This window comes from Boleophthalmus pectinirostris, unplaced genomic scaffold (assembly GCF_026225935.1).
Source record: "Boleophthalmus pectinirostris isolate CB_2022bp ecotype Guang Dong unplaced genomic scaffold, ASM2622593v1 HiC_scaffold_6, whole genome shotgun sequence".
In the NCBI taxonomy this organism is placed as follows: Eukaryota; Metazoa; Chordata; class Actinopteri; order Gobiiformes; family Gobiidae; genus Boleophthalmus; species Boleophthalmus pectinirostris.
Genome location: NW_026571447.1, coordinates 40,784,315 through 40,799,314, shown reverse-complemented (window position 1 = coordinate 40,799,314; position 15,000 = coordinate 40,784,315). Strand labels below are relative to the sequence as shown.

Here is a 15,000-nt window from a genome sequence, read left to right as displayed (position 1 = left end):
ACTTCGACGGCAGTGAGGAGCAGAAATAAAAGCCACAGTTTTAATGAAGCTGCTTTAAAAGCCTCTGCTGGGGGAGTTTGGTAACTATGGTAACCTGAGCACTCTCTGTTTCCTTTTTCTTTCCCTGTCAAGAACATTTATGATCCAGCTCACATGGAGTCAGCTCACGTTTATCACTGTTCACAAGTACTGACGAGTGCAGCTGTTTCCGTGCGTCACCACAGCACAAATTTGGCATTGATGCATCAACCATCAACCAATCAGGGACAACTGTCAAGCGACATTATTATCTGGAAGAAGAAGAAGAAGGAGAAAGACCCAGGAACCACAAACACCACAACAAGAAACTCTACACTGTGTCTACACCAGGACTAAACCAGGACTAAACCAGGACTAAACCAGGACTAAACAAGGACTAGCAGAGTTAAAAAAAAAAAAAAAAAAAAAAAAAAAAATATATATATATGTGTATATATATATATATATATATATACACACACACACGCCGCCACTGCCGTTGATCGCCTCCGCCGATGTGTTGATGTAATAGATACACTAAAGTCTCTCTCAAGCAGGAAAACAAGACAGACGCCCTGGATGAACATCAAGTATTTTTCTCCCTTTCGTCTGTGGCGTCCAAGAGGCGTGTCAGTGGTGTCTGAACTCAAATGCAAATGCATCCAGGGCGTTTTTTTGATGCTGTGGTCTGAACTCAGCGTCACTCTCACACTCCTGGGATACTGTCCTGAGGAAGTGTGACTGCAGGTGGCGCTGTCTTCCTACCGGTGGAGGCAGGACGACAGCGCCACCTGTTTAAATCAGCAGAGCAACACATTACAGAAACATCACGAGACTGAGGAAGAGGAGCAGGGAGCAGAACAAACTGTCAGGAGGAAAACAAACTCTTGGTCTGAAAAAAGAACCTAAAAACATAAATGATCAGAGACTAAATGAACCTCAGTGGACATTCTGTGGTTACGTTTCCACTTTATTTGACTTATTTGCAAATATAAAAACATAAAAACTTGCGTATTGTTACACGCATAGACGGCGGCAGGAGCGGGAGGTGGCAGGAGCAGAGCTGGCAGGAGCAGGACGTGGCAGGAGCAGAGCTGGCAGGAGCAGGGCGTGGAAGGGGCGAGACGTGGCAGGGGCAGGACGTGGCAGGGGCAGGGCATGGCAGGAGCGGGACATGGCAGGGGCGGGACGTGTCAGGGGCAGGAGTTGGCAGGGGCAGGAGTTGGCAGGAGCAGGAGTTGGCAGGAGCAGGAGTTGGCAGGGGCGGGAGTTGGCAGGAGCGGGATGTGTCAGGAGGCAGGAGTTGGCAGGAGCAGGAGTTGGCAGGGCAGGAGTTGGCAGGGTGGGACGTGGCAGGGGCAGGGCGTGGCAGGAGCGGGACGTGGCAGGAGCAGGAGTTGGCAGGAGCAGGAGTTGTCAGGGGCAGGAGTTGGCAGGGGCAGGAGTTGTCAGGGGCAGGAGTTGGCAGGAGCAGGAGTTGGCAGGGCCGTACAGTTCGCCGCGGGAGGCTCAGAGGGCCGTCTGTGTGGGGTCCCCGTGTGTGGGGCCCCCGTGGCTCTGGGGCCTCTCCCGGCTCTTCTGCTCGGGGTGGGCGGGGCTCGCTGCCGCCGGCTCCGCCCTGTGTAAGTTCTCGGCGTGTGCAGCGGGGCCGTGCGATTGGACGCCGGTGTCCGAGGGCGGGGCCGGGGCTCTCTCCGCGTGCTCGTTGGCTGCCGGCGGCGTCACGATGACGTAGTTGGGCTCCGGCTGCGGGGCGCTGGGGCGTCGCTGCAGGGCATGCTGGGTACAGGAGAAGGAGCGCTGGCGGGGGGCGGGCTGAGGGGACAGGAAGTGAGGCGTTATGGCCCGGGGGACGTCCTGAGGCCTTTCGCGGTCCTCGTCCTCTGATGTCACTTCCTGCAGCGTGCTGATTGGTCGAGGGGAGCGGCCCATGATCCGGGGAGGGACTAAGGCTGTTGTTGATTGGTTGATCTGGGGCCTCCAGGTGTGAGGGGAGGGGTACTGCACTCTGCCGGGCGACCAATCACTGAGAAGGAAGAAAATAGAGAATTAATTTGTGTTTTCTGAAAATATTTGGAGCTTCGATGCTGCGTCTCATTTCTGTTCATTGTTTTATTGGTGTTTTTAAGTTAAAAGAAACTTTAAAAAATGAAAAACAGAACTTCCCAAAAATACCAAATAATATCCAGGTTTCAGTTAATCGCCGGGTCCAATTTAAACGTGTGGCGCAGGTGTATATTTTATAAATAAATGCTGAGTCTAATACAGTCTAGTCCAGCAGTGGTTGTGCTGCTGCTGAGGAGCTGCTCAAACTCCAATTTCTCGTTTTTTGTGCTTTATTTAACAAAGATGTGATGATGAGTGCAGCGACACACAGAGAGTCTGATGTTTACAGCGGCAGTTTGACTTCAGGTCAGACTGGTCATGTGACTGAATGGACAGGCTCAGTTCTCTGTGCTGTGTCCGATCAGCCTCAGTGAAAGTGAAAAAGTGGAGGAACAGACGACGCTGCTGTGAAATCCCTTTTTTGAAGTGAAATAAAAAAGAAAGATGGAGAAATTGAAGCAGTTTTTAGGAGTTTTGGTAAAATGACTTGAGTTTGGCGACTGGGAGGAAGCAGCGATGTGATCGTAGCTGCTGTGGCGTCAGAGGAAAGTTGTGGCAAAGGGGCGAGGAAAGACAGGAGAAGAGGTGGCAGGAATCGTACCCACGAGGCAAAGGAGTCGCCAGGACATCGTATAAACTAAAACTGTACATTATAGTCAGACTGGTTAAAAGAATTTGAGTTACATATTTTCTCAGTTTTGTTGAGCAAGAAGGAATTAATCTCCTGCCCCAAATTGCTGCCTGGTCTCAAATAAATGCCTGGTCTTTTAAGTGACTGAAACAAATAAACGCCCTGGATATTATCTGGTATTTTACGGTCGTTCATTTGAAACAGTTTGTTGTGGTTTGGAGTTATTCCTCACTTACTTTCTGCATCCAGAGCCTAATTATTCACCACCACGAGTTTATACGTGCGTTTCACAACTTTCAGAGACCAGAGGTGAGTGAAGGTAATACAACAATAACTAGCATGCTAACACTCATTTCCTGATTATTGGACAATAAAGAATGTTGTGATGTTGTGTTAAACTAGGGCTGTGCGATATGGGACAGAAAAAGAATCATGATTTTATTTTTCTGTACTGATGATATGTTCCATCTCGATTTTCGATTTGATTTTCTTCCATCTTATTAAAAACACAGACACGTGGACTTCAGGCGTAAAGAGCAGAGGGTCAGGACCATTTATGTCAAAACTTTTTTTTAAAAGAGACGTGCTGTGGCTCAGGTGTTTTTCGTAAACAAGAGTGTAAATAATGGTCAGTGCCACACACTCTTAAAGACACACAATCGACTGTTGGACCTGTCAATCAAAATGTGCTTTTTCATCGAGATCGACCAAAGTAAAACTCACCATCTATCGATCTTTTGATTTTTGACACAGCCCGATGTTAAACCCAGACCTACACAAACACAGTTCTGCTCATCCCTGCTCACCTGGGGGGCAGAGCTCCGATGGTGCCGGAGAAGGAGGCGCTCCTGCCGGGCAGACCTTGAGCGCCCCCCCACGAGCAGGAGGGATACGCCACAGCGCGGTCGTCCCACAGCACGTCGCAGCTGCTGTCCTGCACCGCGGTCGGCCTCCTCTGCATCTGGTGCGACAGGAGCATCTCCAGGATCTGGTGGTGCATCCCCTCCTGAGCCGCGTCCACCGCGTGGCGCCCCCGTCTGTCCCGGAGGTCCAGGTTGGCGCCGTGGAGGAGGAGGAGCCTGGCGGTGTCGTAGCAACCGTGCAGCGCGGACAAGAAGAGCGCCGTTTCACCCTGTGGAAGAAACGTGACGCAAAGAGGTGAACTACAGGGGGCGGTAATGGACCGTTTAAAGAACATGTGACAGGGTTTCAGATTCCTCTCATTATTGGAAAAGTCAGGGAAATTGAAAATGTAATTTTCCAGGCCTGGAAGGGTCATGAAATTTTGTAAATTCAATGAAAGTTCTGGGAAAGTCATAGAATTTCAGTATCTCTTTCCCTTGGCTCCAGTGTTCTGTTCAGTTCTCATGAGTCTGTTCTGATTATTTGTGAACGTGTGAGTCTTTTGTTTAAAAGAGACGACAATAAATTCACTGACAGGATTTTAAATATTAAAAACTATAATCCCAAACCATAAGGTGAGTGGAAAGAGTTCACATTTCAGATTTATCCTAAAAGTCTGATTAATTCTCCACATGTAGGTGCTGTAAAGTCATGGAAAATTCACTTTAGATCATGAAAAAGTCATGGAAAAGTTTTGACATTTTGTCAGTGAAAAAGAACAGGAACTTTGAAGGTCAGTCTTCAGGAAGTAATGCAGAAGTAAACATCTTTTTTGTCATGATGCACCAGTGAGCACAGGCCACTGAAAACAACAACAACACATCCTGGAGTCACCTTCCAGATTTGATTATATTTCTGTAGTGAATATTGATGGTTGAATGAGCAATGACACAGTGTGGCGCTTTGAGAGGCTTTGATAAAATCTGTGAAGCACATTACAAATGTGAGGCTTTATTATTCTTTGAGAAAAGTTGAAAAATAAAGAAGGAGGAGGAAGCAGATTGAAACACCTCTGTCCGTGTCATCAATAAACACAATTCCATCCATTTTACACACACAGGAAGACTTTTTTCTTGGAAGACTGTTTAAACTTTCATTAAATAAAATAATGTGTTTTTACAGATTTGTATTTGTCAAAGAAAACTATTGTGTAAATTACAAACACATAATTTATTCAGATCAGTGGACACTGTGTGCACCAGGGGTCTCCAGTCTTTTTTTCCCCTGGTGAGCTCCTTTACAAAACAAAAATATCACGGAGCTGCTCATTTTAGTGGACGCAAGAAATTATTAGATTTATAAAAAAAGAGGGCGAGCCTTTGGGTCCAACGGTATAATTAAACACTTAATTAAACCCTGTGACACTTTCTTTATTTTAACGGTGTAATGTGTTTGTCGACCTGTTTGTATGATGTTTATTGTTTTTTTTGTTTTTTTTATCTTGTTTTGGTAACACTTTATAATAACTACACCTTATTTAGCCTTAATAAAGCATGACTAAAGACTTAATTAATAATGAACAAAGACTTAATTAATAATGATTCACGCTTACTAAATGTTTAATAAAGGATAATTACTCTTCACTTTAGAAAAGCTCTCAGAAACAGATAACAGCTGCCTGAATGATCATTGCACTGCATTATCAGTAAATCATTCTCTCATAGTTTACTAATGATTAATAAATGCTCAGATGGTTAGTTCATGAGTAATTAAGTATGAAATAATGATGAGTAACTATTTACAGCACAGGCAAGTTAAGTGCAAGTGCTAATTAAGGTAGTAATTAAGTAGTTACTAAGCGTGAATCATTATTAATGAAGTCTTTGTTCATTATTAATTAAGTCTTTGTTCATTATTAATTAAGTCTTTGTTCATGCTTTATTAAGGCTAAATAAGGTGTAGTTATTATAAAGTGTTACCCTTGTTTTAATGTTGTACAGCACAGGTCGGCTTTGGTTGTTGGAAGGTGCTACAGAAATAAATTTTGACTGATTGAATTCCAAAATCCCTCGGTGAGCTACTTTTAGGTTGGAGACTCCTGGTGAGAAACGGTCCACTACATGATCCTCCACTGATCTCACCTTGTTGTCCTGGAGGTCCACAGCGGCTCCGTAGCGGATCAGGGTCCTCGCCAAAGACAGGTGGTTTACTGAGCATGCCCAGTGCAGCGCCGACCTCCCTGAGAGACAGTGAGTGTGAGAGCGGGCGGGACACGAGGGGGGGGGCACAGCGAGGGGGTCACAAAGCCAACACAACCATTCCACGAGAGAGAGAGCGACGGGCGAAGGGGACGGGCAGGGAGGACGAGAGGCAAGCACGGAGACGGGGGGAGGGGCGGGGAGGCGGGGCGGGGGCGTTAGATGAGGTCAGGGTCGGGGGACGGCAACAGAGGGACGTCTGGACATGAGCAGGACACAAGGGGAGTCATGGAGAGACAGGCACAGGGACAAAAACAGGAGGTGAGAGACAAAAGGTGAATGGGCTGCTCTCATTCACTCCAGTGCAGAGTACAAGCACGACATCACGACATCGCAACATCACGACATCACGACATCGCGACATCACGACATCACGACATCGCGACATCACGACATCACGACATCGCGACATCACGACATCACACGGCTCAGGAAAGGCTCGATTAAACTTCAGCTTCAGTTCAGACGTGTTCCCAAACCCCACGAAGCAGCTGACAGCCAATCAGAACGTAGAACACCTCAACCAATGAGCTCCGGGTCATATTATTAGGTTCTTTTTTTCAGACCAAGAGTTTGTTTTCATCCTGACAGTTTGTTCCGGTTCCTGCGCTTTTCCTCAGAGTCTCGTGATGTTGCTGTGACGTGTCCAAAGATCCTCCACCGGTAGGAAGATGGTGGCAAAACCTGTTTAAATCAGCTCAGCGACTCATCACAGCAACATCACGAGACTCTGAGGAAGAGGAGCAGGGAGCAGAACAAACTGTCAGGATGAAAACAAACTCTTGGTCTGAGAAAAGAACCTAATAACATAAATTATTGGAGACCAAATGAGCCTTGTTGGACTGTTGAGTTCTGTGACACAGTTCAGTTTTCTGCAGTGATTGGCTGATTCATTATGACTTTAAGGACTGGACAGATGAACTTGGCAATGCAGGAGTTTGGTTTCTGCTCACCAGCCCAGTCCAACATCCTAAAGATAATGTTTAGAAGCACCAGGTATATTTCAGTGCAACTAGGAGTGTAACAGTTCATGTGTTCATGCTGAATCATTTCAGTACAAGGCGTTTGGTTCGGTGCAGGACTGTGCACAAGTTGCGCAGTTTGTGTGTGTTTACATTCCTCCACTACATGTGCAGGTACACGGAGCCTCGACTCTTTAATATTCATGAGGAACTTGTCCGTGATTGGTGCAGTGTTTCCTGCAGCGCTTTATAGTTAGAGCGGCCGCCTTCACAACAACTGCCCCCCGCCTTGACTATGTCCCTCCAAACCACGAGAATCCTGCAAAACTACGGTCATCGCGATGCAGTCCTCACTTTTACCTTTCACCTGCACAGAATCTCTGCCCTTGTGCCTGTGACCTCTGACCCAAGCGAAAGTGCATTTTCATCCACTGGGGACGTTGTAACTGCAGCAGATCTGCTCTTACTGCAGATAATGTGGACAAGTCGGTTTTTCTGGCCAAAAATATGAAGATTAACTAAAACTTCATATTGAAAATGTTTGTTCTCCACTTTACTTTTTGAAAAGTTTTGTTTACTGTTTACAAGGAATTTATTTTTTTTATAATATTTCAAATTTTTGTTGCTTCTTTGAGAATATTTTGTTTAACTTATTAGTTTAACCAAGCAGCACTTTGCATTTATTTTATTTCCCTGTTTGTATAATGTTAAAACTAATTGTCGGTTCAATAAAAACACAAACAACAAGCAAATGGTTTTGGATTTTGTTCCCAAACTGAACCGAAAATGAACCAAACTGTGACCTCAAAACCGAGATACGTACAGAACTGTGTTTTTTGTGAACTGTTACACTCCTAAGTACGACTACATTTGTTTCTGTATTAGTTGCCAGACTTTGGTCTCACTGTGAGTCTGGTTTAGTTTTGATCCACTTTGTCCTCTGGGTGATTTATTATAAAACCGTCCTGACCCTAACCCTGCCTCGTCTCTGTGTGTTTTAACAAAAAATCAAACTAAATGACTGAGGAAGTGAGGAAGTGAGATTTGAGCAGAACCAAACTCTCATTTATGTCAGGTTAAAGAAGTTATATATTTAGTTCTGAAAAATCCACTGCACATTTCTCTGATCTGGCCAAGATTTTAAAACTTATATCAGGTTATTCATTTTGTTTTCAGGTTTATTATCGACTTCTGAGATTTCTGATGTTTCATTCTCGTCTAGAGGTCGTTTATTTTAAGAGAACTTGTCGAGTAAAATGATCTTACTGCATGGACAAATAATGTCACTATATTTAAGTCATTTTCTGATAGATTCAAGTGTTTAAATGTTACATTTTTTCCAGTGTACGAGTGTTGTGGTCAGTTCGGAGCCTCACCTGTGTTGTCTGTGTCAGTGTTGTTGTCAGTGTCGTGGTCAGTTCTGTGGTCAGTGTTGTTGTCAGTGTTGTTGTCAGTGTCGTGGTCAGTTCTGTGGTCAGTGTTGTTGTCAGTGTTGTTGTCAGTGTCGCGGTCAGTGTCGTTGTCAGTTCTGTGGTCAGTGTTGTGGTCTGTGTTGTGGTCAGTGTCGTGGTCAGTACTGTGGTCAGTCCTATGGTCAGTTCGGAGCTTCACCTGTGTTGTCAGTGTTGTTGTCAGTGTTGTTGTCAGTGTTGTGGTCAGTGTTGTTGTCAGTGTTGTGGTCAGTGTCGTGGTCAGTTCTGTGGTCAGTCCTACGGTCAGTTCGGAGCCTCACCTGTGTTGTCAGTGTTGTGGTCTGTGTTGTGGTCAGTTCTGCGGTCAGTTCGGAGCCTCACCTGTGTGGTCAGTGTTGTGGTCAGTGTCGTGGTCTGTGTTGTGGTCAGTTCTGCGGTCAGTTCGGAGCCTCACCTGTGTGGTCAGTGTTGTTGACCGGGACTCCCGCTCTCAGCAGCTCCAGCACGACTCGGTCCAGGCCGCTCCTGACCGCTCGGATCAGCACCACCGATCCGTCCGGGCCGCACCACTCTGCAGACTGACCACAAGACAACGTCCGGGTCATTTATGGTCCAAAAGTTAAACAGGAACGAACAGAAATGTGAGCGGAACGTACGTGCTGAGGGGGACTGAGCAGAGGAGGAGGCATCGCGTTTCTGTCCCAGCCTCTAGGTGGCGCTGACACACAACAACACAACAACAACAGCACCGATTATGAGTTTGTTAACAGTAGCAACTTTAAATTAATCAATATTTAACCTGTCTCTGTGGAAATGTTATTACCGTATTTTTTGGACTATAAGTGTCAGTTTTTTTCATGGTTTGTGTGTTTCCTGTGACTTCTATATTAAAATGTTTGAGTAAATGTGGAGAGGTTCTAGTCTCGTGTGTGAGGATCTGCTGCTCCTGTTCCTCCTGCACCACTGTCACTTGGCTCTACTGTGCATGTCTCCTGCAGAAAGAGCCGTAAGAGAAAGAGAAAGAGTCGTGAAATCTGCAGCTGAAAACGGAAATGGAGCAGCAGAAAGAAAGTTTGGAGTGAGAGAGAAACTTGTGACACCGGGAGGATGAACCATGAAACTTTCCTGAAGTCACTGGATGATGGACAAAGTCTGGACTTCAGTGACACCGAAACCATCCTGTCGGGATTCAGAAAGACCTGAATAATTCTAACTGGAACTAGGGACGTAACAGTAACTGAAATATCATCAAAAGTCTCACAATAACATCGTGGACTGTCACAATATATCGAATCACAAGTTCCTTTGTTTAATTCATAGTTTTATAGAAGCAACAGATTATGAACATCAGGAACTACATTTCCCATGATTCATTTCAGCACAGAAAACATGAAGAGATGTGGTTTTACTTGAATTCTTGGGATTATGACAGAAATAATTCACACCAAAATCTTGTCAAGATATTTTAAAAGCAAAAAAGTGTGTTTCATTTACAATTATAATAACCTCTCCAAAATATCACAATAAATATCACACTGTGAGATTTGGAAATAAATGGAACTGAGTCTGAGTCTGACGACAGCGACACAGAAGAGTTTGCGTCGCTCTGTTTCCCTCCGGAGGTCGAGTTGTTCAGAAGTGACGCCGAGGATGAAGAACTGAAGTGATTTATTGATTTGGAGTGAGACGGAGAGTTTGGTTAAACTTGTTCTGTTCTGTTGTTTATAGTTTATCTGAAGAACTGTGAAATATGTGACGTTAACAGTCTGTTCTTCTCTCTAATATTGATTTTACTACAACTTCACTTTACACAGGAAATGTCTGCTCCTGGATCTCTGGTTTTATAAAATACATTTCCCCAAAAAGTGACACTTATATATGTTTATTTTCTTCTTCATTATGCATTTTTGGCCTGGTGTGATTTAGGCTACGTTCAGACTGCAGGGCTTAACGCTCAATTCCGATTTTTTTGTGAAATCTGATGTTTTTGTGAGGTCGTTCACATTTCCAATTAAATGCGACTTGTCTGTGTCTCCAGTGTGGACGGTAAACGGCCCGAAAGTGTCCCGCATGTGACACTGGAGACACGACGACGTCAACCCCATGCGTCGACCGCAGCGAGCGTCTCTGTGTTTACGGAAGTTGTCCAAACATGGACGCAGCATCGAGCACCTGGAGATTTTACAGTTCTGGTTCCGGTTTCCGCCTGCTTCAGCGCAGAATAGTGACGTTTGTCGCTTGTTAATGACGTGTTGGTCGGATGGATGCGCTTTGGCCGTTCACACTGAAGTCGCATGTCAAAAGATCAGATCTGTGTGGTTCAGACTGTCATTAAAAGATCGGATACAGGAACATAGAAGCCAAAAAATCAGATTTGGGTCACTTCAGGTGCAGTCTGAACGCAGCCTTAGACCAGACCTGGGCATTGTCCAGCTCCACATTCGGCCCTTTGGTTGACTCTGACTGGCCCATTTAATTTAATTTGGAATTACAAAATAAACATATTTTATAATGCATGGACTAAAGCTGCATTTCTTTTATTTTAGAGATGTTTTTAATGTCATTTTTTGTTTGTCAGCCTCACTTTTTCATTGTTTAGTCATAACGTAAACTCTTTCCAGTCTGAGCAGCTCGTCAATGATATTTACTGCTTATTAGAAAGAAATACAATTAATATTATGCAGAATTTAGTTAAGCAATATTTTCTGTTTCTCTTGTGGCCTCATGGAAAAAATAATAGCCCACCCCTGATTTAGACAAAGCAACATATCCACAGAGACAAGCAGGGAGCAGACTGTCCACCATAAAGGTTACAGAGTGTGTCTTTAAAAGTGTGTGTGGTTCTGTACCCTGTGAGGGGGCGCGTCCCTGTCCCCCTGCCCCCCTGTAGGCCCTGTCTCCTGGGCTGCGGTGGTCGCAGATGAAGGCCTCGTGGCGTTTGGAGCAGCGGCTGATGTCCTCCATGGAGCTCTGAGTCACGTCCGTGTCACTGCCGATGTCCTGCTCCCGCCTCAGAGGCCTGACCACACCAACACTCAGGAACGTAAGGATCATTCAAGCTCATGGATGAAAAACACAGCTTTCATAAAGGTCAGACTGTAGGGATTCTTTTAGTTTTTTACAATGTGAACTTACTTTTTTTTTTTAAGTCGTCAAAGCGCCTTTTAATTTTTTGTCAACAACTTGAAAGAATCTCACAGGTTTAACTTGACCCTGTTGGAGTGTAACTCTTTCCTACATTCTGATACTTTACTTATTTCAATAGTTCCTCTAGTTTCTGAATAAGAGACATTTGAATGTCAAAAATCTGCCCCTGTTTCCCTCCGTTACCACTTGACCGAACCCACATTTACATCTCCTAAATATAAATAAACTCTAATCGAGACCAAAGTGGTTTTCTCCTGAGAAAAAAGTCTCATCGTGAGCATCGTCTGAGTTCTGTCTCTGTTCTTGATCTCAGCTCAGAGAAAAATGAGATTGTGCTGCTTTCAAATATATTTAAATTTTATATCTTTACTTGGAAACACTGTCTCAGTTCTGTCACTATCTCAGTTCTCAGATTTGTCTCATAACAGCACAGTGCCTCACAGCGAGAAGGTTCTGGGTTCGATCCCCTGGTCGCCCGGGCTTTTCTGTGTGGAGTTTGTATGTTTTCTCTCGTGTCGTGTCTGGATGAGTTTCCTCCAGGCATTTCGGTTTCTCCATTAACCCAAAACATGCTCCAGGTCTCCAGGAAGAAGAACTGAGAGCTGAAAACTCAGGTCAATTAAATAAAATCAGTCCACATTTGAATGTCAAAACTCTGACCCTGTTTCCCTCCGTTACCACTTGACCGGACGCATATCTCAAAATAGTATAATATATATTTTGTTTTACGATCCGTCCTCTTTTTGTGTGATCCTCAACCAAGAGAGAGGTTCATAATAATGTGTGACCATGATGTTCTTCACGGGGTTTAGGTCTATGTGATTCTGTAACATCTGAACAGACGGGTGAGTGGTTGAGTGTTTGTCTGACCTCATGCGCATGGCGTCCTCCCCCAGCGGCTCACGTCTCCGCCTCTTCTCCGCCTCCTTCGCCTTCTTCTTCTTCCTCAGGCCCAGTTTGTCCCTGTCCCTGGTCGAGTGGACTCTGGGGTCCTGGACGGGGCCCGGACCCCCCCACACCGGGGCTTTGGTCTTGGTGGGGCGGGCGCTCATGGAGAGGCCGCGGGGCCCTTGGGCGGCGCTGTGGGCGGCCCCTGAGTGCGCCCGCTGCCTCACCCTCCTCATCACCACCAGCACCGCCACGCACAGCAGCAAGAGCACGGCCAGCGCCACGGCGACCACCGCCCACATCCACGACGCCATGGGGGCTGACGGAGAGACGACGAGTGTTACAAAAACTAAAACATCATCACGTACAACAAAAACTAAAACATCATCACGTACAAGAAAAACTAAAACATCATCACGTACAAGAAAAACTAAAACATCATCATCACGTACAACAAAAACTAAAACATCATCACGTACAAGAAAAACTAAAAAATCATCATCACGTACAAGAAAAACTAAAAAATCATCATCACGTACAAGAAAAACTAAAACATCATCATCACGTACAAATGTCTACAGTCCAGGAAAATCTGTAATATTTAATGTTTTTTTACTCAGTATAATGCAGAACCAGGACTAAACCAGGACTAAACCAGAACTGAACCAGGTCTAAAACAGGACTGAACCAGAACTAAACCAGATCTTAACCAGGACGAAACCAGAACTGAACCAGGTCTAAACCAGAATTTAACCAGGACTAAAACAGAACAAACCAGGACTAAACCAGGACTAAACCAGGACTAAACCAGAACTGAACCAGGACTAAACCAGAACTGAACCAGGACTAAAACAGGACTGAACCAGGACTAAACCAGAACTAAACCAGATCTTAACCAGGACTTAACCAGGACTAAAACAGGATTAACCAGGACGAAACCAGAACTGAACCAGAATTAAACCAGAATTTAACCAGGACTAAAACAGGCTGAACCAGGACTGAACCAGGACTAAACCAGGACTAAACCAGACCAGAGAACCGAGACCCAAGACCCGAGACCTGAGACCGAGACCTGAGGCTCCCAGACGCTGTTGTGATCATCAACGACTCCCCACTGATCTGAACAATGGGCCATAAAAGTGCTGCTTTCATGATCCGGGTTTGTGAGACTTAATAATAATAATAATAATAATAATAATAATAATAATAATAATAATAATAATAATAATAATAATAATAATAATAATAATAACAGGACGCTGGAGAAGTAAAATGTTCTTTACAGTGAATTATTCATTTGCTCCACCCCCTAAATAAATAAATAAATAAACACAGTGGCTCTTGTTGATCTACACTGCGGTGAACAGGGTTTGTACAGTCAAACCCAAAATAATTCATACACATGACAAATTTGGACTTAAAGTTACTTTTATTCAACCAGCAAGTTTTCTCTTTATTGAAATGACACAGACGTCTCCCAGGAGATAATAACACGATGTACAAGAGGAATTATGGTGGAAAACATTTAAACAAAAAGTGGCATGTCCAGAATTCTCCATAATCAATAGAAAACCATTTATTGGCTGTTACAGTAATCAAACACTTCCTACAATTACTGACCAGTTTTTTGTGCGTCTCCACTGATATTTTGGCCCAGTCATTCCACTGGTCTCTTTGCCATCACCCTGATCTTTTACTTCATCCACAGATTCTCAGTTGGATTTAAGGTCCAGGACTCTGTCTGAGCCACTGCAAAACCGTAATGTTGTCGTCTAATAACCTTTTCTTCAGCACTTGTGCAGTTTGCTTTGGGTCACTGTCGTGCTGAAATGTTCAGTGGTGAACAAGTCCAAGTTCCTCTGCAGCTGCTTGATGTTGTTGTTGAGGAGTTTGACGTCTTGCTCTTTGTTCATGGAGCTGTTTACTGTGAAAAACATCTCCAAAGCACTAGGTTTCCACCATCATGTTTGACAGTGGGGATGTTGTTCTTTGGTTTCTCCTTTTTTACGCCAAATAAAGGATACATCACTGTGGTCAAAAAATTACATTTTTGTTTCCATATGTTTTGTTCACTATAAAACAAAAGACCAAAAATGTTCTTCTTTGTCCAGATGAGCATTTGCAAAGTCTAAATGGGCTTTTGTTTGCTCTGTCCTCCTCGGTCTGCGTCCGTGGATCCAGCAGGATGTCGTGTCTGTTGGATCATCTGCCTTGAGAAGTTCCACCAGCAGAGCCCAGATTCACCTGGATGGTCTTGGTGATGATCTGTGGATTCTTTTTCACCTCTCACTCTCCTCCTGACCAGCACAGGTGTCACTTCTGGCTTCAGACCAAATCCTCTGAGATTTTCCACAGTGTGGAACATTTTGTACTTTTTAATAATTCTTTAGATATGTTCTTATCGACCTTTCCGGACCGTGTGAGCAGCCACAGTACGCAGATCCTCAGATCCTCAGAGAGCTGCTTTGTCTTAGTCATGACTGTTCACAAACCAAAGACCTGCTGTTTTTCACCTGTTCAGATGTTTTAAAACAGCTCCTCCCAATGAATCAGGGGAATTAGGAAGTTTTAGAACATCTTGTGCTGTTTGGAACGGTTTAGAACTTTGGATTTTCCCATAGACTCAGTTTATAAAGGGTATGAATCATTCTGGACTTGCCACTTTTTGGTCAAATATAAATAAAAGCTGAGAAATATTTTTTTCCACCATGATTCCTCTTGTACATCGTGTTATT

At 44.4% G+C, this 15,000-nt stretch overlaps 2 protein-coding genes across 2 annotated transcripts in view; both read right to left on the bottom strand.

Annotated features, from left to right (window-relative positions):
* Positions 1 to 1,178, bottom strand: part of LOC110171062 (odorant receptor 131-2-like) — a 12,866-nt gene extending 11,688 nt beyond the window's left edge. Inside the window, exon 1 of the mRNA XM_055163932.1 lies at positions 1,040 to 1,178. Coding sequence (XP_055019907.1) covers positions 1,040 to 1,178 — 139 coding nt within the window. The remainder of the gene's footprint in view (positions 1 to 1,039) is intronic.
* Positions 1,179 to 1,367: 189 nt separating this feature from the next.
* The window catches only part of notchl (notch receptor, like), a 29,383-nt gene continuing 15,750 nt past the window's right edge, over positions 1,368 to 15,000 (bottom strand). Inside the window, exons 5-11 of the mRNA XM_055164062.1 lie at positions 12,248 to 12,584; positions 11,080 to 11,249; positions 8,887 to 8,948; positions 8,685 to 8,808; positions 5,740 to 5,837; positions 3,562 to 3,887; positions 1,368 to 2,044 (exon numbers count right to left, since the gene is read on the bottom strand). Coding sequence (XP_055020037.1) covers positions 1,528 to 2,044; positions 3,562 to 3,887; positions 5,740 to 5,837; positions 8,685 to 8,808; positions 8,887 to 8,948; positions 11,080 to 11,249; positions 12,248 to 12,584 — 1,634 coding nt within the window. The 3' untranslated portion in view covers positions 1,368 to 1,527. The remainder of the gene's footprint in view (positions 2,045 to 3,561; positions 3,888 to 5,739; positions 5,838 to 8,684; positions 8,809 to 8,886; positions 8,949 to 11,079; positions 11,250 to 12,247; positions 12,585 to 15,000) is intronic.